We start from the raw sequence: 24,054 nt of genomic DNA on the forward strand, positions 1-24,054 counted from the left end.
CACAGTAATAATGCTATTAATGTAGCCTACTTTTCATCTACTACTGTGCAGAAATACCAGGTTAAAAACTCAATTGAAACAATTCAATTTGAACGTTGATTTCGAATTTAAATGTTGACATTAGAGATGAGGCTTCTTACTGATTGGTTGGGCGCTTAATATAACATTTACTAACCAGTGTTTATTAATTCATTAACAAAGACCTGTTGTTGGTTGAAACGTTCCTGTGAGAACAACAAATGGCCGTTCTGTGGTTATAATTCTCGACCAAAGAGCTGACAGTCACCTGTGATATCTGGACTGTTTGCTCCAGACACACAGCTCCTGTCTGACTGGCAAATGGTCACATAATGTACCTGTCACATAAAGAAAATCACATCTAATGCCCGAGTTCGAAAAGTTAGGGCTCCAACTGATGACTATTTTTAATATCTATTAAATGTATTTTAACTTCTATTCTAATACCTTTATTCTATTGGATCTTTTTATTGCACATACTTATTTTTTTCATACTAAAATTGAGCAACTGTCACGAAACCCAATGTTTCCTTGGGATTAATAAAGCCTTCTGATTCATTGTTTGGTCTGTAAAATGTCAGAAAATAGTGAAATGTACATCATAATAGCTCAAAATCCAAGGTGATGTCTTTAAAAGATATTTTTGTTATTTTGTAAATCCAAAATAACAAATATCTTTGGTTTAACATGACATAAAACAGACTGAAAATCTCCAAATCGCCTTTACTAACACAAGCATTGCAGATTATTTTCTGTCATTTGACCAATCGAATAATGGACTATGGTTGCCACACACACACACACACACACACACACACACACACACACACACACACACACACACACACACACACACACACACACACACACACACACACACACACACACACACACACACACACACACACACACACACACACACACACACACACACACACACACACACACACACACACACACACACACACACACACACACACACACACACACACACACACACACACACACACACACACACACACACACACACACACACACACACACACACACACACACACACACACACACACACACACACACACACACACACACACACACACAACCCTGCCCCCCTGAGCAGAAACCCAAAGGGGCAAAGGGGAGATTAACAGACTGCATCACACATGGAGAACACACAGGTCAACCTCCCCCGGACCACCAGAACCACACCGAGTGGAGAAATGAAGGTGGAGGGATGGGGGGGGACTCACCGTGGGTGTGTTCAGAGAAGCTTGGCCAATCAGGTAGGAGTTAGAAACGGACATGCTGAGGCCCAGCCCAGAGCCCGCCTCCTCCATCGCCGCCACAGACGGCTGGAGGTGGCAGGAGAGAGAAGAGGAGGAGGAGGAAGAGGGGGAGGAAGAGTGGGAGGCCTGAGAAGTGAAACAAAGAGGAAGAAAGAAGAAAAGGTAGAAAAGACAGTAAGTCAGAGAAATAGGGGGTTAAGAGGAGAGAGAGGGTGTTAAAGAAAGAAAGAAAGAAAGAGAAGAGGACAGTTGATTACTCTAGGAAGCAAGTGTGAATTAGAGCAGGTTTAATCAAAGCTCAGCAGTAAAGTGGTGAAAGCTGAAGAGGACTCACACACTGCTGATGAAGTGCTACTAGGGCTGCACAATTCATAAAAAATGAATAGAAAGGTCATTGAAATCGCAATATCAAAAATTGTCCCGACCTACAAACGGAATTTAAAGAATCAAAAATGCCCATTCTCTCTAATAACACAAATCATATCGCAATTCTAATATTGGAAAAAATTACTGCAATAAGTGATTTTTTTCCAAATGGTGCAGGCCTACTATGTTCAAGTTCTTTCTAAAGGGCCTTAATTACTAGAAGGACATATAACATGCACAGATTTCACACAATTATGTCCAATTCTTGAAATATCCCGAGCTTTAAAGGCTTTCCAGAAACCAGGCCAACAGGCTCTGAGCAGGGCCAATATGATCCCTCTCCACCCAGCCCCTTATCCACACAGCAGCTGAAATGACTTCTTTTTTTTATTTAAGCAAAGCCATGTAAAGTCGCCAAAGCATGTAAGCCTGGAACATGGGTTTATGGAGGAGGCAAACCGGCTTATTCCACTATGCCACAAGCTCATCAAGTCCAAAACATCAGGCCAGATTAGGCCCTGCTGCTGCAGTACGCTCGCACAAAAGAATGATCAAAACTAAAAGCGGGGTACAGAGGAGCAAACACACAGTTGTGGTGGCAGAGAGAGGACAAAGCACAGAGAAAGACTGAGGTGGCCTGCCGAGTCTCTTTTCTACTGGACATGCAGCTCCACCCTGGAGAAGAGCTCATCTGTTCACTGTCCACAGCAGCTTCAGGACACCACACATCCATTTGTCACCCTCACATGTGTACGGCAGGCATTAGTGAGAGAGTAGGGAAGGGTGTTTCTGTGTGATGTCTCATGTGACACACTACAGGTCATCTACCCAACATGCAATGCTTAGTGTTGTTGTGTTCTGTCCCTGTATGCACCATTTACACAAAAGCAAACTCCTGGTATGTGTATACTATAAACCTGATTCTGATTCTCATGCCGCAACTCTTAAAAATGGTTTTGCTTATGTAAAGCTAATGTCCTTGCAGGATTCTTGCGGTTCTGAATTAATATACTCACACTGTCCTTGTAAGTCTTCTCGGATGATAGCTCTAACGTAATTGAATACAGTTTATAAGAAATGAATCTAAGATTTGGTCTACATTTAAGGACATTTTAATTACAGCGTTGCTATCGCAATCAAAATTATGTAAATCCAGTTATTTATTTCAACCCACTTGCAAACATCACTTTATTAAGGTAACTCTATTAGTTTACTATAGCTTATTTGATGCTGTTGCACCAGCTCTTGAAATGCTTTTACGTTTTAGAAGTTAATGTACGTGGTTCTACGGCGGGGCTCAGTAAAGGTCATTTCTGGTATATTTCAACCTAACATATGTGACCATAGTGGTTTTATGGATTGTTGCCAACGTAGCTATTAAAGGCGACTACTAAAAATCTTGTTTTTTAAGGAAGTTGCTGGAGGCTCACACAGCTTGCCTTGGTACATTGTTTACAGCTAAGAAGGGGAGTGCAACATTAGCATGACCCATAGAAAAACAAAAGTCACATGAGCAACATGCAAGGTTTAAATACACCTGTATTTTAATAAAGGTTTTATTACGCTTCATTTAGTACGTTTTTACTATTAAGTATTTACTATTTATACTGCAAACCTTTGCCCATTACTTGCAAAAAACTACCACTTCTGAAAACTGCAAAGCTCTTATGTTAATTGAGATGTTTTGAAAATATAATTTTTATAGTCTTTTTGTTCATTTATATTGTTATCTTATTCTATTCCCAATTTGTTTCATGATTTCTGCTTTTATTTTCTTGGCTTTCTTTATGCTATGCACCTTCAAATACAACAGAGGATTCTTTGTATTTTAAAAAAACGATTTAGGGGCTCCATTACATTGAGTATGGGGGACTACATAAGTAAGTTACACAACATCTTTTAGAGTAATCTATCAATATTTTAATCCTGAAAGACTCAGCTAACCTCAGTGTTAATCTGTGATTGGTACACTTTTACCAGCTGTATACCAGAAGAGAACTGAGAAAAAAAATGATGAAACAAACACCAAATAATAAATAACAATAAGCTAAATATATATCTATGCTTGGTAAAAATTGTGAACTCATGGCATCACTTGGCTGTAAAAATAATATTTATTTTGTACCATAAATGTTTAATTGTCACTCAACTCATATGAACATGGTGCGTCCCCCCTCCCTCCCCCTCTGACACAGTTCTCTCAATTAACCCAGACACCGACCCACATTAAGATATGTGGACTGGATCTGATGAAGCTGATAAAGGCCGCCGTTATCTCCCGCTAACAACCACACACCTCCGAGTACATACACATGTCTGCTTTGGTTACAGAACAGGGGGAAGTCAGAGAGAGGGCCGAGAGGGGGGAGGCTGAAAAGGTGAAAGAGATAACAAGATAGCAGGAGGCTCGAGAGAAAATGTATGCGGATTACCACGGGAATTTACTTCAGCCTCAGAAAGCAATCTGCATTCTGCCCCTCTCTCTGAGCCAGAATACAGCAGGAAGCAAAGAGCTGTCAGTGCAGAGGGTGTTCACCTGGTGCACGAACACTGTCCCACAACACATGATTCTATCAAATCATTTAAATTAATCAAGTTTTGGTCTATCATTTTGATAAAGACTAACTGAAATATTGAAGAAAACTTTATTTGCAGCAACAATGAAAGTAAACTATTTGTATCTATTCATTTATTTCAACTCACTGGCAAAATTCTCATTCAAGGTAACTGTTAGTCAAAAGCAAAAACCTTGTATGTGTAAACCTACTTGGTAATAAACCTGATTCTGAATCTTAAGCAGCAGTTCTTAAAAACTGTTTTGATCATTTAAAGCTAATGAACTTGAAGGAGTCTTGCTGTTGTGAATGAATATCCTCACGCCTATATCCTTAATTTATCCTTTTGGATGATAATTGTAATGCAATTTAATACAGTTTTTAAGAAATGGCACAAAATGGAAGTGTCTGGTTTTGGTGCCTCAGAAGGATTACTATCACCACTCTTGCACCATGGATGGTTTCTTACCAGCTGCCTCTGTTTGGGCGGCAGAGCGGGGGGCAGCACGGGCTCGTGCACCGAGTCGGTGCTGCTGAAGGAGTCGTTGAAGCAGTACACCTCCTGGAAGCGCTTGTTGCGCTGCTCGTAGATGCTCTCGCTCTGCGGCATCTGGTAGAACATGGAGGGCTGCGGCTCCGAGTAGTCCTCCACAAACTGCATGTACTGGAGGACTGGGGGGGCAAAGATTGGTCAACATTTATCATTTATTTCAATCAACAAAGTAATGAATTGACTTCTTTCATCAGAACATTTTGCTTTCTAAATATATGTATATATTCCATTTTGGTATTCAAGTTAAATACAGTTTATAAAACGGACAAGTCAAATCAAGAAATCTGATTGGTTCTTAGCCATGATATACTGAGCGTATACCACGGGTAGAATTGTAAGTTACTTTTCACAACAAGTCAGTATCCCTCCGCGTCTGAGAAAAACAGTATACCGTTGGGCTAAAAAGCAAAATGCCAGCAGTTTGCTTTTCATACTGGAACAAGAAAGCAGCGGAGAAGTAACGGGGCGAGCGATCCAGACATAGACATCAGACGGCAAAAAATATTCAGTGTGCAGTTCCTTTGGCATTAGGGCAGGGATATCTAGATACTTTCGAAGGTTTAACGTAATGAATTGTGCTACTTTTAAAGCAAGCAATAATGTTTTCAAATCTGTAATCAAAGAGGTCCGCAAAAACGCTATCGAACAATCAGATTGATTGATTTGACTTGTTAGTTTTATAAATATATTTAAATTTCTTCCGTTACGAAACAAACTTACAAAGCATAATATGGAAACATTTAAGATAAACTTCGACCTCCGGGGGGGTCTTACTATGGAGGAGTGGATTGAGGAGTGCCTATCTCCAGAAAAAAAAGCACCTAACGACGACATGCAGAGCTACGTGAAGAGCAGGTAGACCAACTGGAAAAGTACCACCATTCAAAAGCTTTCTGATGCAGGTCTTGAAACAAAGCAGAGAAATTATGACCGTTAGAGGCCACAGGTGCGAAAGCTCTCTCCAGAGCTACTAAGTTAAGGGGGTTTTCGACCCTCCGCTTTGCGTCGGGCCGAACCACGCCCCTTAGCTGTGATATAATGAGCATATACCACGGCCTGTCGTGAGCTATTGCTTAAATGTACCTTCTAATTATTTGACTTACAAGTTACATATGTAAAAGAAAATACGTTAAAAAAAATCGAAGTGACAAAGGACCTTTTGTCCCTATATGGGTCAAGCTACGAAAACACAAAATCCTAAATTTCCCATAATGCCACTCCAATTAACACCTATCTATTTTACATGACCACTTTGGAAAAAAAATCTCATTAAAAGAATATCTATTTTTTTTGGTCGTTCTTTTGGTCATCCTTTACAAATGTTATGGTCTGCCTCCGAAAAGAGAATAAACTATCTATGGATTTGTAAAAAGTGTGTTTATGACTAGTAAACAAGGACATTAAGCTATTCTTAGTTTGGAGGGAGAGAGAAACTTGAATTCAGAAGTTTATAGTGAATATTAAACTTCTAACAGCTAAGAGAGTTTGGGGAACTCAGTGGTTAAATGAAGCATATGGCCAGCCCTAATGTAGTCATACATAAGTATTTCAGGAAGGGCTGACTGTATATGATGACATAATACAGTAGCCTGAGAGGAAGTGATGTATTGGGTGTGACAGGAAATTACCACATGTTGCCCTCTATGCCCCTGCAGCCCAGCCCATTGTAGCACTTCCTGGTTTTCACTTCCTGCTTTTATTCTCACTGGAATATTTCTTTGACATGAGCTATGCTTCAATTAATTTATTATCAATGCATCCCACCATGGCTTCCTACATCCACCAAAAAGGTTGGGTTTTGAGTTTACTCTTAAAAGTATGAACTACCCCCCCTCACTTACTGTGTCTGCTCTTTTTCTCTGGTAGTGGGGGGGGGCTAGAGGCAACATCTGCGTTCTCGCCGGTGATGTACTGGGAGACAAACACCCCCCCGTTTGTCTGTGGCATGGGGGAGATGGGGGTGAAGAGGGGGAACGGCGGCGTGGGGTGCAGCTCCTCTTCTGATAGGTTATCATATTGGGAGGGGTACCGCTCATACAGCACCCTGGAGCCCCCGTCGGGGAAGGGCGACGGGGTACTGCGGCGCTTCTTCTGGGGGAGGGCGGGGGGAGCACTGAGACGGGACGACAGCAGAGGGTTGGGGTGGTGGGTCTGGGGGGTCCAGTATTCTGGCTGCTGCTGGGGTGGGGGGGCACTGAAGCGGGGGTGTGAGGGGTGCTGTCCGGGGACGGGGGAGGAGGACTCGCTGTGAGACTCGGGCAGGGGGCTCAGGCACCCCCCCACTGGGATGGGGGGCAGGTTCTCCCCCGCCGACAGGTCCTGGTGCAGGAAGTCGTAGTCCGGGTCGTAACTCTCTGTGTTGTCTGTGCAGGAGAGAAAAGGCGCCATTTAATCATCGTTTATTCAGATTTAACCCTCACCGAACAGGTGGGGGGGGGGGAAATAATAACGGCACATTAACAAAGGTTTGTCAAGGGTTGGGTTCTTAGAGTTTTGGATCTGGTTCTCTGTTGGCAGAATACCCTGATTTGATAAGCTCTGTTTATGAAGAATCTCCTATGGAACAGGGTAGAAAATATGAAGTAAACATAACCAGCAGGGAATACTGCGTTCAAAATGACGCGTTGTCACTGAGTTTCTGTTAAATTTATAGTCTGGTCCATTTTCTCTTTGTAAGCTGGTGTTAAAAAGTGTGTTTAATTTGAGAATATAATAAAAATCACTTGTGATGCCGCTGTGAGTGACGACTCAGGAGGAATCATCAGCTGATTGTGACTAATGCAGGAAAGTCTCCTAATTTAATTTACAAGCATATCATAGCAATATATCTAAGTATCAACTAAATAGCAATGTGTTAGGAGTTTTATAAAAATAAAGTGTAAATCTAAGCATGATACACCTTTTTATGTAGAAGCAGGTCACTGAACATTAGTACTTTTTTAAACTTTATAATCTATTTACAACTCTTGAGTTATAAACACCAAGTCAGTGGTACCAAAAGGATATATGGAATAAAGCAAAGCTTAATCCCTGCCTACTTATAACCTAGAAACTGCTTTAAAGAATAATATTTCTTACTATAAAGAAAAACAATCCACCATGGTGGCAGCTGATCTAAAATAAAACCGCAGCAAACATCCCCATTCGGCTCGCAGCTGCTCATTTCAGGTCACATGCCACCATGCCAGATTTTGTGAACCTTAATTAGGCTATACATATTGTGAGTTTCTTAGCCAATAAAGCAAATTACAGATCTAATATCCAATATTTAGTGTAGTCATTCATAAAGGTTCACAGCGGTGAAAGATGCACCTAGTTGAGTTGAATTGATTGGGATCAGATCAGCGTGTTTGATGCTAGATTCAGATTTGTCATGGAACCCTGACTGGCTTTGTCTCCGTAGCCTTACCAAGCGTCTCACAGCTGGTGTTACGAGAACACTGACCACTGTCCTGCTCCATGGAGGAGAGTTGCTCGTCCGACTTGCTGAGCTTCCCCATGCTGCTGCAGGGCGAGAGGCGTGGAGAGTCCCCCCCGTACGACTGGCTCCCCCCGGAGAACCGTCTCTGCAGGAACTCCTGCTCATAGTCCTGCTGCTGCACACACACACAAACATTTAGCGTTTTATTTGATCAAAAAAACATTTAGCGCTTTATTTTATACAGGTACTGGAGGTACCCTATTACCCAGTGTTCCCCCACCACTGGTCCGTGGGTCATTTGGTCAGAAAGATTGATAATCAATACAATATGTTTTTATACAGTCTGAAATATGTTATATATTGTAAAATCAACGCAGAATATCCCGAGAAAACTAAATGACGGAGGAGACTGGACATAAGGAAACTACTTCAGGTGTCATTGTCTCCCCTTATATTGGAGCGGCTTGTTGCAGAGACACAAGCTTAGTTCTCCCACTAATTCTGTGTAATGGTGAGTTGTATTTCTCATGCACCTTGTATTTGTTGTTATGCCGGTCGTATAATTTTACTTCGTCTTATTTACCTTCACACCTTGAAGGCCGGTCGGTGAAAATATTGTCTACATGAAACCGGTCTGTGCTGCAAAAAAAGTTTGGGACAGCTGCTATAAAGGACCCTGATCGCTCACCTGTCTGTGGACGCTGCAGGGTAAACTGGAGCCGCGACTCATCGGGGCCACGACTGCAACCCGCGTGGGTGAGGGGGCCGACTGCCGCTTCTTAGGGGGGAGAGCTGGGGGAGGGCTAATAACAGAAGAGAAACAGCAGAATAAAATAACACATATGTTCAAGAGGCGAACTCAATACAGACAATCCGGCATGCACGCAAAACACGCTCTGTCAGGCATGTATGCACACACAGATCCATGTATGAATACATGAACACACACATTGTCATCCCTCCAGTGGAGCAGTGAGATGAGAGTGAGGGTGTTTCATGTTAGCCTCTCTCAGATATGAAATGGAGCAATCCTGCTTTCCAAACGTAAAATCAGAGAGTTAATACGGGGAACACAAGGCACCATGATATGGAGGCCAGCAGAAACACATCGGGTCAGTCACACACTCTCATGCACCGCCCGCAATTCTGATTGGATGCTGAGTTCTTCAGGGAAAGTCCGGGATAACACAACGTTTGGGATGATGCAACCATGCAAGTCAAAAACATCCAATCCAGAAGCTTAATGCGGGTCTAGGGTGGGACGTTATGGTGGAGACAGGTGGTCTTGAGGGCTAACATACTTCTCCTTCTGAGAGGATCTCCTTTGGCCCGCGCCAGCACTCAACTGTGCTCTGTTCCCAGAATCCAAAGGGAAACCAAAGAAGGAACAAATTGAGAGATGGCAGAAAGAGTAAGGAAGAAAAGGACAGAGCAAACCACAAAAAGTGTGCTATTTTTAAAGTGTCAAGTGTGGGAATTATGAAAGATTTTCAGGAGTCTGAAAGTCATGGCAATACACAGAAAATATATTTGGGAGAATGAAAGACATTTATGGAACTCCCTCTACCCACAACCTAAAAACATTGTTCCCTTTTGCTATTTGTAGACATTTTTCGGAGAATTCTATCATCTCCAGAATAGACACTTCTGCTTTAGTGCAAAGGGTCACAACATATATTTATATAAAATATATATATATCAAATATATTTAGGAAAATGAAAGACATTTATGGAACTCCCTCTACCCACAACCTAAAAACATTGTTCCCTTTTGCTATTTGTAGACATTTTTCAGAGAATTCTATCATCTCCAGAATAGACACTTCTGCTTTAGTGCAAAGGGTCACAACATTTCTGTGGACACGTCATGCCATTATCAGGATTAAAGCGAATATTCTCACATGACGGCTAGCTTGATATTATGGTACAGATGTGAGAAATAAAGCCTGATTTGATAAATACTGGAAGGATCACGTAAGAAATAACAGACTCGCAAAATGCTGTTAATAATGAATCCTTTAATTATGCAAAAAGACCTACATATATGACTTGTGAGTTTTTATTTTAAGATTGCTTGACTGTTTCCAATTAAAAAGTAAGTGTTATGAATGATACAATGTGTCCTTTCCGTGATAATATGGTTGGTTCTTAGCAAATGTAAGGCAAATTGATTCCAGCTTGTTTTTGTATAATTTTTGTTCCAGTTTTAACCACATTTCTAAGATTGTTGGGATAATGCTGTGGATTACAATAATTGTGTCCAGGATGCTTGTTGAAAAACGTAAACCTTGAATACCTTGAACTGAGAAAAATATTCATACTCAGTCTTGGCAAAAATGTGAACCTTTAAGACGTCACTAATGCTAGATGAGGTCCTACTTCCTCAGCACTGTTCGACTAAAGAGGAAGCTTTAGTGAGATTTGTTGTACCACAGTTTTACGAAAATTAATCGATGGATCAGATTGTAATATCAAAGTGTGTGTCGTCCTCACCTGAGCTCTGCCATTTTGGCCTCAGGCAGGGGGGGTTTGGGAGGGGCCACCTCCTCCTCTGGTATTTCAGAAGCCTCCTCTGCAGGGGGGGCAGCCGGAGCCGTCTGAGGGGAGACCTCCAGCTCCAGACCTATGGAGGGCAGCTCCGACGACACGCTGCTGCACACAGAAAGCATTCTGAGTCAGGAGAATACTGCAAGTGTGTGGTTGAGTTCTAATTTGTATTTCAACCATGGTAATAAAGAATATATGATTCACTGCTGTCTACGTTCATAAAGCCCACATAGAACAACACCATAAGAACGCTCAGTACAAAGTATCTATGTGCGCTGTAGTAGTCCTCTGTACAGAGAACTGTAGTTTCACAGCAGACGCACATTAATAATATCCGCTGGAGCATCATAAACACGTCAGATAGTGTCAGTGCAGTCGGATTCTCTTGAAGCCTGGTCGTCTTTTTCTAAGTCCTTTTGAATTCTTCTAGCCACTATTCCTCAACCCTGTTCACACAGAGGTCAAGCAATAGTGTTTAGGAAAAGACAATAGGAGCTGATTTTTTGACAATTCGACCGCAATCTGTGTTTTTATTCTGCAGGGCATGCTGGGCACTCACCTCTCTGCTGGGGGAGCGGGTGGGGCTGGTTTGTTAGGGGTGGTGGGCGACGGCTGCTCCTGTTTCTCTATGGTCAGCTTTACCAATTCCTGTTTGAAGAAAAAGCCAGCATCAGTTGCTGCTAATGCAAAAACATCACAGGAGGGTTTTTACAACAGTAGCCAGATTTTTATTTCAATGTTTTGCTAATTTTAAAACACATTTCAACACAATCAGTGCGGTACATAATCCGTACGAATGCTTGTTTGAAGAAAGGAGATCCAATTGTTGGAATAAATTACATAATTATAATAGAGCCAGGCAACAAAAACTATGTAGAAAACTGGATTGAATGATGGCATTTGTGTTGGTTTAATGTATGAATGTGAGGAAGTTTACATCATATCTGTGTAGGGCTATTTCTCAGTTTCTTCAGAAAGAAGAAGACCAGTATGTACACAAGCTTAATGTACGTCATTATGTATTTGCTAAATCTGTTTCCATTGCACTTTCATAGCCCCGCCGCTTCTTGTATCAATAAACCATCTTTTCAATTTCTGCCAAGTTCTAATGCGTTTTTCGCAACATTACAAGATAAGTTTTCAAATGAAGCCGTTTCCACTCAGGGGTTTGATGTGCACAATGTTAATGCATTAAACAGGTGATCCACATCGTGTCCTCCATCAGCAGAGGGCTTACCTTCACTCCATCCAGCACGGCTTTGATGACGCTGGTGACCGACGCCACGTTCTCTTTGTCCTCCAGGTCGATGCCGTCCAGCATCACCTGGTCCGCCCAACGGATGAGGTTGGCCAGACTCTGGTAGACGCGATTATGGCAGGAAGACAGCGCCGAACTATGGAAAGGGGGTTAGAGTAGGTTAGGTGAGAGTAAAATCGTATATTGTATATAAATTAAATGGTACAAGGTGAGTTATTACATTTAAACCGGGGCAGGACAGCAATCAGGAAGCTATATCTTGTTGGAATGACTGTTTTCAAATGTAATTTTTGGTAAATAAATGGTTGTAGTATGTGCAAAATACATTAGAAAAAACCTAAATATGAATGAGCTATGAATCATAAGGGCAAGTAGGAATAAAGGATTTTAAATACACAGCTCTCAACTTTGAATCTAGTGTTTGTCATATTTAATTAAATTGTACTGTGCTCAGTTTCTTGTGTATTTATATTTTGAGTAAATATTGTCTGTTTTAATTTGTTACAATAGTCTTTTTATAATAGTACTATGTTTTGCTCCTTTAAAAAAAAAAAAAAGATTCTTGTTTCGGTGTTTTATTTTCCCTAAAGCCAATTCCTCGTAAATAAAAGAAAAAGGACAACAGGGAGGTGTGGAAAAAAATCTACGAGACAAGCACATGTTAGAGAGGAGGTGACACAAATCACACGTATGATACACTTCCATCTATCAAGCAGCCATTAAACTGCATATATAAGGGACATTTGGGGGGAACTTCAGGTATGCCTACAGGCTAGCTTGGGGGTTGGGATAAGTTCAGTGGTGTGGACAGAAGAATGTTGAACCACCCGGGGAAGTGGGTGTTGTTCCTGCTTGCAGTGAGAGGTGCTTTCAGACCAAGGTGTGGCTCAGGCCTGCAGCAACACGCTGAGGCTGATTCAGAGCTGCAACATCCCTCCACTGTCTCTACAACGAGCGGGAGGCGACTCAGCTATGGGGGGTGGGCGGGGGGGATTTTAAGGAGAGTGGAGCAATTGGAGGGGTGGAAAGGATTGACCCAAGAAGAAGTGTGCCATGTGTAATCAGTACAATGTATCATATACTATAAGATCATCATATGGTTGTAGCTTTGCCTCTGTCCTGTGAGGACCGAATATGTCTAGAAAAGTCAACCTGTCTCAGAAAGACAGCCCTGTATTCAGTTTAATGATATTTATTTTTCAGCTGATCCAGAGTCCCCTTTACATTTTTTATTTCATTTAAGAAATATGACAATTCCCATAAATAAAGGGAAACTTCACCCTTCAATGAATCACAAACAATCATTGAGCAAACATGGAGACGTTTGTTTTTGAATGGACAGTAACACTGTAATCTGAAAAGTAACTAAGGCTGTCCGATAACTGTTGAGGAGAAAGAGTATACATTTGCATTAAATGGAAATAAATCGAGTATGAGAAATTAAGTTTAGTACTTGGCCGTGCAAATAGCAATAGTGGAATGATAACAAAGTCTGCAGCTATGAGCCCCAGTCAGTGGGACCACGGTTTGCAGACATGAGTGGGATACACTAATCTTTTGGCAAAATAAGCACTTTAATCAACTCACCACTGTGTGCCAGAGCAGCAGATAGGAGTTACACCCACTGCTGACCTACTTGTTTTCAAATATTGATTCAAATCACTGCAGCCGCTGGAACACTGTGGTGCACTGTGCATGTTTAGCCGATGGAAAAACAAACTTATTCACACGTGAGCGTAACATTCCTCTTGGTCACACAGTGGTAACATGTTGTACAGTAGCGTGTTTGCCAAAAAAACGTGAACTTCTACAGTGATTTATCGAGGTTTGACTGCGTTAGACTGAGGTAAAATCCCAAATGTAAGTTTCTCCTCAGGGCTGCAGCAGCAATCCATCCATGCTGCTAAACACAGGGCTGAGACACAGAATCTGTCCTCTGACCTCCATACTTTCATCTGTACTGACAGATGGGGAGACAAAGACAGAGAGTCCCAACATGTCTTGACAGTCATGAAAAAATGTCAGCAGCTAAGGTTACTAACAAAGAAAGGGTTTGCTTTACACACAGAGTAAATATATGTTAGTATATCTGCAAGGTGAAGTCTTTCTACCTCGGAGGTAACATTTCTGATAAACATACCACATACAAACTGACTAGCATAAATGAAATGCTTCAGCATCAAAGTCCAGGATGTTGTCTGTCATAACATATTATCAATGTTCACTAGCTACTCAACACACTGTAGTCTTCCTCACTCTTGTTTTCACATGTCCTGCTTACTTACCAGCTACGTTAGGAGGTACGTCAGGAGGCAAGAATGATGAGAATGGAACCAAAAATGGTACAAGATGAGTTATTAAATCTACATACAACCGGGAATAGGACAGCAATCGGGAAGCTATAACTAGTTGGAATGATTGTTTTTAAACTTCCCGTTTGGTAAATAAATGTGTAAAGGTTGAAGTATGTACAAAATACATAAAATAAGGACCTAAAGATACATTTATAAATATCTATCTTGTGCTATGAATCATAAGGGCAAGTAGGAATGAAGGTTTTTAAATAAACAGCTCAGCTTCCACTTTAATTATAGTGTTTGTCATATTTCAATTTAATGAACTGTACTCAGTTTCTTGTATATTTATATTTTGTGTACATATTGTCTTTATTTTGTATTTGTTAAAATAGCTTTCTTTATAATCGTGCTATTTTTGGCTCCTTTTAAAAACAACAACGTATTCTTCTTTCCGCGTAAATGTAAACGTACGTGGTGATAAACAGGATTGTGACTGAATGTAGCATTTATATTTCACTTTGGACCCACCTGTGCTGGATCCGGGCCTCCACCTGCACCAGAGGCAGGATGGCCTCCAGCACCTTGCTGGCAGAGCCGGGCAGCATCTCCAGAACCTTCTTCTCCACCACCATCTTATCCACGATGGTCTTGAAGTAGCGCAGAGCACTGACCACATCCTTCTCGTGCTCCTCCAGCCGACTCACCTTCTAAAAGACGTGAACAACACAGAAAGTACCTCAGAATCGCAGGTAATACAAAAATAACTTTATGCTAAACCACCTTTCCAACAAAATGAAACGAGTATTCAGAGGAATACTAATCCTTTAACAAAATATTTCGTAAAGATGCATCTCTTTTTTTCAGATTTTTTAACATCTGACCTGCAAATTCAGGTATTCGATTATTTGGGACTATAATTAACAGCATACACACTTTAATGGAAAATGCTATCTTACGTTAAAAAATAAAACAAAAGTTTTTTTGCTATTAAGGAGTCATAAATTCATTATCTATCCAAAACAATCTATTCTTGGAAAACTATGTATGTATGACAACATTGTTACAAGTTGTATGTGTGTTATATTTGATCAACTCCAACTCCCAGAGAACAAGAGAGTCAGTCACTGCCTTAACTCGGAGCAACATGCACAGGAATGAAGTACAATACAAATATATTTGCATTTATTTCTCACTTTTGAAAGCGGCCAGACACGCATTTGACCGACACAAAAACAGTTATATCTGAGATTGATCCGTTGATTACAGCTCAAGCAAAGGGATTGCTGATTGATCAGTACATCTCTACTTTTTCATATCCAGACCCTCATAGCAGCCGGAGCTCTCTCCTGTGGTTTTAGTAGTACCACAGTTTGCCTGCAGTTAGAGGTTCCATCTATCAAGTGCTGTGGCCCCGAGCCATCCTGGGGCTACAGCAGCTTCTCTCTCACAGCATGGGCTGCTGGGGAATATAGTCATTACACAGAGAGCCTTAAGAGTCAGCGGAGCAGTTCATTCAGGAAGCGGCCCGTTCCATTCATGCCTTTATAGGTTTACACCTGCTCTAGTTTAGACACCGTGGCCAGAAGCTGTGGGAACCAGCGGGGAAACTCACGCACACACAAACAACAATGGGAGCAGAAAGCACTAAATTGGAAAACAATCGTCTCACAAGCATACGGAAAAAGGTGGGAAAGAGATGGATTTCCCACAATACACGTCTATTTCCCGGCACACACACCTTGTTGGAAGGTTTCTCTGTGCTCTTGGCTGCCGGCTCGGGCTGCAGCTGCTTGCCCTTCTTGGATGGAGTCCTCTTGATCTTGGGAGAGTGGAACTTGTCCATCAGTTTCATGGTGAAGGAGGACAGATGGGACCGCTGCGAGTCTGTGGACCGAGGGAAAACAGAGAAAGAAGAGCGGTCAGGTTTAGTGAATCCTCAGGGGGGAATAGAAATGAGATAAAAACAAATTGCGCGAGAACAGTGAAGTGTTGATATCACTATCACGTCATGGCCCTCATGGGGAACCAAGTGACACACACACACACACACACACACACACACCCCCACACACACACACACACACACACACACACACACACACACACACACACACACACACACACACACACACACACACACACACACACACACACACACACACACACACACACACACACACACACACACACACACACACACACACACACACACACACACACACACACACACACACACACACACACACACACACTTTATGGAGCCTAATTGAGAGGCTACATAATAGTGATAGTAATTTAGCAGATTGCCACTTGTTCGCTGGAGAGAGGCTGATTGTATCTATAACAAAAACAAACAAAAACGATTTTAATCCTGGGAGAAGTGACTGCTCACTCACTGTCTCCCTTCACCTCAGTGAATCAAAAGATGAATGATAATAACACCCGTGTGAGATGGCAGGAAGGGTGTTTATTTTAATTTTTTTTTATCAGCCACAAAATTACACCTCTATCTGCTTTAATCTCTCCTCGGCCCGACAGCAGCGGGATCAGACATTCCACGGTGATCAGCGTAAAAAACAGAGTGCTGAATAAAGAACACCTTTATTTAGGAATTTTTAAGAAAGCTATCTTTTTTTACGTTTATATTAAATTGATCACTATTTATTTTGAAGGCTATTTTGGGCAGCGGGTGAGTTGCGAACATGGTGATAATTACATATGAGGGATTGAGCACTTGCATATGTTTTTTACAAGAGCAAACACACGAGAGCTACAGTTTGAACCGTGTTCTTATGGTATTGTATTATTGGGATGCAACGAATGATATGCACAGAGGATGTTCTCGCCTGGACATTGGACATTTTTCCTGCGTGAGACTTACTCACTGGTGCCACAGCTTGAGTTATATTTTAAAGGTCCCCCATTATACTCTTTTCCAACAATATATTATAGGTCTCGGATATGTACAAAACATGTCTCTGAAGTGTTTGGCTCAAAATACCAAACAGTTCATGCATTGTAGCATGCCTCATACCTCTCTGTTTCCGCCCTGTTTCAGACACAAGCAAGTGCATTTAGCATAATAGGAGACCTTTACGTGAAATCTGTTTTATTTCTTTATTTCGCAGCTACATGCACCTTCGATCCACACCATCCACCCTCTCTGCCTCCACCCCTAATACCCATCATCCCTTACTGAGAGCAGAAGCCAGAGTTTGCTGAGGCCGCCAAGGACGTACGTACGTACACGTGTGTGTGTGTGTGTGTGTGTGTGTGTGTGTGTGTGTGTGTGTGTGTGTGTGTGTGTGTGTGTGTGTGTGTGTGTGTGTGTGTGTGTGTGTGTGTGTGTGTGTGTGTGTGTGTCTCATTAAAAAGCTTGATGAGAACCAGTGTAGCTTCCTTCCGATTCTAAAACAAGAGAAGAAGCATACATGACCCCTCAGGCTGTGAGAAAAAAGATATGCTGTGTTACAGGTTTCTAATTCAATAAAGTCAAAGACATACTGTACATGCATCACACACAGGACCTACACTGCATCTGACCTCATTCCTAATATGCAAACAAGTGTAGTCACTCGCATATACATGACAGGCACATTTGTTGTCTTACATAAATGTCAGCTTTAATCTAATGTTAGAAAACAAGACAAATGTCATTTTTTTGTTCATTTTTAGCAGCCTGGTTATTTCACCTTAAGGACAACACCACTTTCATTATCAATTTTTTATTCTAACTATGAGTAGAGTAAAAAGGTAAAACATTAGAGATTTTTACAGAGTCAGTCTGGTGACTCAACGCAGTGAAGCCCCTGCAGAAGGTGACTACCGCCCCCCCGCCCCCCCCCCCCCCCCCCCAAACAGCTGTTTGGATCAATACTGTACTGCAGCCACAGGGGATGCTGTGCTGCATCAGCTACACACACTCTGAATATCAGGGAGGGCTGACAGTGTGAGCATGTCTCTTCTCGCGCCCTGAGGCCATAAATACCTGAGTTGGCCAGTTTTGCTGCTATCCTGGCAAAGGTTTAGAGCACACGGTGAGCTTATGATTGCAAAGCTGCCTCCGTATTAATTTAGTCTCCCATAATCCTATCTGTTTGACCTTGTTTTTCACATATTCCTGGCAAAAATGCAGGGACGTTGGCTAACCTCATGATATTCTGGACCCACTCAATCCTGCGCTATGAAGACAAAACCTTAAATCAGGATATAGGTCATTTCATATCTGGATACAAAAATATCTATACTGCATGAATTTTGGTAAGTCAAGTATAAAATACATTTACAGTATTAGTCTATTTAAATGTCCACATGAAGCCTATTTAAATATAAAATAGTTGAGTATATTCCCAGTTGATTAGGAACAAAGATGAACATAGCAGTTTTGAAGAGTAGTAATAGAGAAAAGAATAATTAATAATTTTCTGCTATTGATCACCATCTTTCCATGTGTACATACTCACATGATTGGGAGTATACGCAACAGTTGAACAGCAAAGTTGAATGAATAATAAATACAATCCTGCACACTGTTCACAATTTATTTGAACCTACATTAAGGTTCCAAGTGGAGCTTTACAGATCATTCTCAGCCATTATTATGATCAAAGCTGTATGCACTAGGGATGGGAACGATTCATCGAATATTCGAAATGATTCAGGTATTTGAATATGAGAATAATAATTTTATTTTTTTGGGAGGGGTGGCTAAGTTGATTACATATGATCAAATGGAATAATTCAATGTATGCGACAGTGCCATAGCTAAATGAGTTAGGTCTAAAGGTTTGTTTTGCTCTGCTCACCAGTCCCTCACAGAGGGCAGAGCTGCAGGTGCGGATCTCTCTCTCTCTCTCGCATCCTGTTATACTTCACTTTATAGGATATGTACATTTCGGTTACTCGGTTAACCGTTTTTGGGGGTCGAATATTTGCATAATATACATTTGCTTTCAAATTCCCATCCCTAGTATGCACTACTGCATTCTGGTAATAAAGATCAAATGTAAAAGACGCTTGTAACAGAAAGTTTTCCAATTGTTCGGTCGGGCAAATAAACCTGCAATCTTCAAATGATAATCTCTCAATCATTTCACATTTCATTTTCTGACAAAATAGGTTAGTATTCGACCGGTCAATCGCAGGGAGATTCCCAGTCGATCGCGAGATGTGTCTAAAAATAGAACAACAATATTCCGTTTTATCGTTAATGTCCTATAACATAATCTTCCTGTGCCAGAATAATGCACTTGAACGCATCAAAGCTTTGTGATTGGCCGGCATGACCCCATGTGTCGGGGCGTGGCTGGTGAGCAGTGGGTATTAGGGGTGGGCGATACCACAAAATCTGGATTCGATCCGATACCAAGTATTTCAGGGCCAGTATCGCCGATACCGATATCGACACTTTTTTTTAATGAAAAGCGTCTTATGTACTTTCATAGAGGAGAGCTGCATGACATGATTTTTGAGCTGAAATCATCATAAATAGACTAAATCTGAATTCATTTTCATGAATAAAGACAGGAGAGGTTTTATAGACGAATAACTTTTTACTTTTGCAAATTTAAAGTGCAAACATGAAAAATAACAATACAAAGTGGCCAGATTAGCGAATTGTCTTCTTGCACACATCACAGTTCGCTAAATTTGAATTGCCAGTTGTGAAATTGCTCCACACAACGCTGCTCTTTCTCTCAGCCATCATGCGCGTGTGTGTGTTGCACTCGCGAGTTGCTGGCTGCTGCTGTCCTGCCGGTTGCTGTCAGTCAGCTTGATAATCTGCGTTCAGGCAGGGAGCAGAACGCGAACCTCGAGGAGAGGAGGACAGCAGTGGAGAGAGAAGAAAAGAGCATATACTTGTGTTCGTCTGCACATAGTTTTTTGAAGAAATTGACGAGTAGAGGAGACGGGGGAAAAAAAGTATAAAAGTATCGATCCTATTGGCTCTAGTATCGATATTTTGAAACGTAAGGTAATATCGGAAGTATCGATATTTTGGGATCGATCCGCCCACCCCTAGTGGGCATAGTTCGCTGACGTTGTCCGTCTCAACAGGAGTGACAGTCCGCTCAAACACAAGACCGCAATTATGGCAGAAGCAAAACATATATAATTTTCACTCCGAGTGGGAGGAAGATTATTTTTGTATCTATTCCAATTCAAAGTCCATCTGTCTCATCTGCAATGCGAGCGTGGCTTTATCGAAGAAGGGTAATTTAGGAGCGGCATTTTTAAAACAGTGCACAAACGCTACGAGACAGAATTCCCTCCTAATTCTGCCCTACGCTCCCAAAAGGTGGAGGGACCTGAAAGGACAGCTAAATAGAGTGGCGAAGTCACGCCCACTTACTTCCGCATCATGGGACCTTATTCCGAAAAAAAAATACATTGAAGTCAATGGAGAGAGAAAACTTATCTTTTGATCCCGATTGAATTGTGCCATGAACTACACATTTGTTGTTTGTCAATCTTAAAAATAATTTCCATGTAAAAAAATTCAAAGTTTGTCTTAAAACTGTTGAAATATAAGACTATGAAAAATACGCAACTAGAAATACTACAAATCCCAGAGTAAGTGCTGTCATAACTGATGTATTCCCTCCAGATAGCTAAAACTACATTTACTTACTGTACTTACTTACTTTAACAAGATGCCTGTGTGCTTTGTACCAGGTTGTTATCATACCAGTAATAGTACCTCTTGCTCGTTCTCAACTAAAAGAAAACACAAGAGTGTACCTTGTTAGCTAATGTTAGCTATAGCTGACATTAACGTTACACATTACACTCGTGTTACTCGCCGGTCCCGCATGCTGGCTCTTACGGAACCGACTAACTCCCCTTTTTCGTATGTACAGCTCTCAACATGCCCAGACTTGTAGTGATTTTCACCTCTTTGTGCGAGCGCTTCACACAAAGAAATGTGTAACTTCACAGTTTTAAGACACATTTTAATTTTTTTGACGTGCAAAATTATCTTTTAAATTGACAAACATCATATGTGTAATTCGTGGCACAATTCAAACGGGATCGAAAGATAATCTTTCTCTCCCCATTGACTTCAATTCATTATTTTTCCGATATAAGGTCCCATGGAGGTCCACCGGAAGGGGAGGGACTCAGAATTTAGGACTCAGTCACGTTCTTGTGAAACTCATGAAGTCTTTCAAAGACGGCGAAGTTGTGAAAGAAGCATTCCTGGAGGCTGCAGACGCGCTTATGGGGGACAGTAAAAATAACAGTAGCATTCAACAGGTTTTTGATACAATAAAAACTCAAGTTAGATACCGTTATTAATCAGCTGTAAGTTTTAGTTTGTTTGAACTTATTCATTATAATTATTGTACACAATTGTATAAGAATGCAAACATTAAGATCTGTTCTGTTTAAATTGATTATAGTCTATTATCAATTCAGGTTAAGAAACTAGTGTTGCTTGCATTCTATTTTAAAAAAGGCATTTCTTTTTATACTCTACTAAAATGCAACAAAAAAAGGGTTTGATTCTATTAATTTTGTCTTTTTTATTGCACTTTGGCAGCAGATTCCTGTGTAGCTTCAGATCTGAGTTGTCTTATTAGTAAGCCTAATTTATACTTTTGTAGCAACACTATTTTTATATAATGGCAAAGAAAGGGTTCAGAGTCTTTTCTTTTTTTCCTGTGTCATATGAGGCAGCACTGTTCAATGTTTCTTGAAAACATTACCCACTGTAGTATGTGACGTGTGAATAAACTCCAACTCTGTATCAACAACACTGTTGTGTAACTTCAGTTAAATACTTGTGTGTGTGTAGATTAGAAAGAGGTAAGATAAAGGATCTGCAGTATTTTATGGAGTATTAATCGTATAAAGGTCAGTGTTATACAAGTAGAAGTGTGTATTTTCCTGGTAGTAGGCTGTCAGTAATGGCTACGCCTCTCTGTTTGGTCTGGTAGATCTCGGCAGACTGGCAACTTTAAAAGTAGCTCTCGGTTCAAAAAAGGTTGGGCACCCCTGCTTTAGACCATGTACATGCACAGAAACCTGTATAGCACACTACAAGAGAGGGGAGAACCCAGAAAGCAGAATAGGACCTCTTCAAGAATGTATCATGATATTTCAATCTATGATTTCATCAACATGTGATTGCGTTGAGACAATACATGAGCACATGGAACAATGGCCCAGAAGGAGTGTGTTTGAGTTTACAGCTGCAGAGACTTCAGCTCTGAGTCACTGCCCCCCCCACGCACGATCGATACAGCCCCCCAGCCCCCCCCTGCTCAGCTGTTCATCATGCACACTGTCTCCTCTGCGCCACCTCTCCTCCAGCCTTGCACTTCACTTCTGAGTACAGAAAGCAGCCCCCCCCCCCCCTCTTGAGTTCACAGGAAGTCTGGCTCAGCATGGAAATGACATCATCAACAGGGTGAAAGAGACAGAATTCAGTAGTGTTATCGTCACGTATGCCTCTCAGTCAAGTCAAACCTCAAAGGAGCTTTATTGGCAGGACCATATCAAAAACATAGTATTGCCAAAGCATGATGTACAAGGTGTTACAACCACAAAATAACAACACTAAACATACATGTTGTGACGGAGCGGGTCAGAGAGTGACTGACCACACACACACACACACACACACACACACACACACACACACACACACACACACACACACACACACACACACACACACACACACACACACACACACACACACACACACACACACACACACACACACACACACACACACACACACACACACACACACACACACACACACACACACACACACACACACACACACACACACACACACACACACACACACACACACACACACACACACACACACACACACACACACACACACACACACACACACACACACACACACACCCTGCTCTCTTCCATCAAAAGGAACCATGACATTTATTATTTCGTGTGCGTTTGTTAATTTGTTAAATGATTATGAGTGGTGGTTAACCTGTTTATGGTTGAGTCGGATTTTTTTATGTAGAAATGTGGTTTGAGTTGATTGTGTCACCTGTGGACGGTGAGCCTGTGGGAGGGGCCATGGGATCAAAAGGGACGGTGTTGGTTCCTTGTGGGTTTAGTTAGGACTGTGTCACTCTGACGAATGTTGCAATAAGGCAACAGCTGGGACATGTTTGGAGGTGGGTTGCAGAGAAGGCAACCCAGAGCATGTTTACTCTGATGAGTGGTGGACGGTCTGTTTGTGGAGTTTTATTTTGTTGTCTAACTTGTACTGTTTCGTTATTTTATTTTTGCTGCCGTTAATAAAGTATTTTTTAAGCTCAAGCCAACCGACTAGGCCAGTGTTTTTTGAACGGACAATTGAACCCCGTCACACATGTTAACGATACATATGACACAACAGCAACACATTAAACATAAATGCCAACAATAACTTATCATTTCAAAACGTGTGTGTGTGTGTGTGTGCGTGTGCGCGCGCACCCCTCTATCCCTCTAGCCTTTGCTCCACCAGCCCCCTCCCCAGATATGATGTGGTGAGGTCATTGGTTGTGATGTCTCTTACACACTGATCTGACTTAGTCATGGGCTGAAAGAAAGACTGGATAAAGCTCACAGGGAAAGCATTTCTAACCTTGACTTCCTGCAGCTGCCCAGACCACAGCATGCCTTTCTGCTCATGCAGGGAGAAGTGTTCAAATACTTTAGCCTTCTAAGGTAAAATGACTTATAATCATCTGTTATAGTAATATCAATATTACTAAA

At 41.4% G+C, this 24,054-nt stretch overlaps 1 protein-coding gene across 16 annotated transcripts in view; it reads right to left on the reverse strand.

The window, feature by feature from the left end:
* Positions 1-24,054, reverse strand: part of rapgef1b (Rap guanine nucleotide exchange factor (GEF) 1b) — a 65,444-nt gene that overhangs the window by 14,855 nt on the left and 26,535 nt on the right. For 5 of the 16 annotated variants that reach the window (XM_079659379.1, XM_079659370.1, XM_079659378.1 and 2 more), the window contains exons 2-12: positions 16,040-16,185; positions 14,830-15,008; positions 11,984-12,140; positions 11,306-11,394; positions 10,693-10,851; positions 9,501-9,551; positions 8,888-9,002; positions 8,188-8,374; positions 6,620-7,141; positions 4,695-4,897; positions 1,269-1,430 (exon numbers count right to left, since the gene is read on the reverse strand). In XM_079659379.1, the coding sequence (XP_079515505.1) occupies positions 1,269-1,430; positions 4,695-4,897; positions 6,620-7,141; positions 8,188-8,374; positions 8,888-9,002; positions 9,501-9,551; positions 10,693-10,851; positions 11,306-11,394; positions 11,984-12,140; positions 14,830-15,008; positions 16,040-16,185 (1,970 nt within the window). The remainder of the gene's footprint in view (positions 1-1,268; positions 1,431-4,694; positions 4,898-6,619; positions 7,142-8,187; positions 8,375-8,887; positions 9,003-9,500; positions 9,552-10,692; positions 10,852-11,305; positions 11,395-11,983; positions 12,141-14,829; positions 15,009-16,039; positions 16,186-24,054) is intronic. The other 11 variants (XM_079659368.1, XM_079659373.1, XM_079659371.1 and 8 more) reach the window with 7 other exon arrangements.

The sequence above is a fragment of the Notothenia rossii genome (assembly GCF_949606895.1).
Source record: "Notothenia rossii genome assembly, chromosome: 11".
NCBI classification, from domain to species: Eukaryota; Metazoa; Chordata; class Actinopteri; order Perciformes; family Nototheniidae; genus Notothenia; species Notothenia rossii.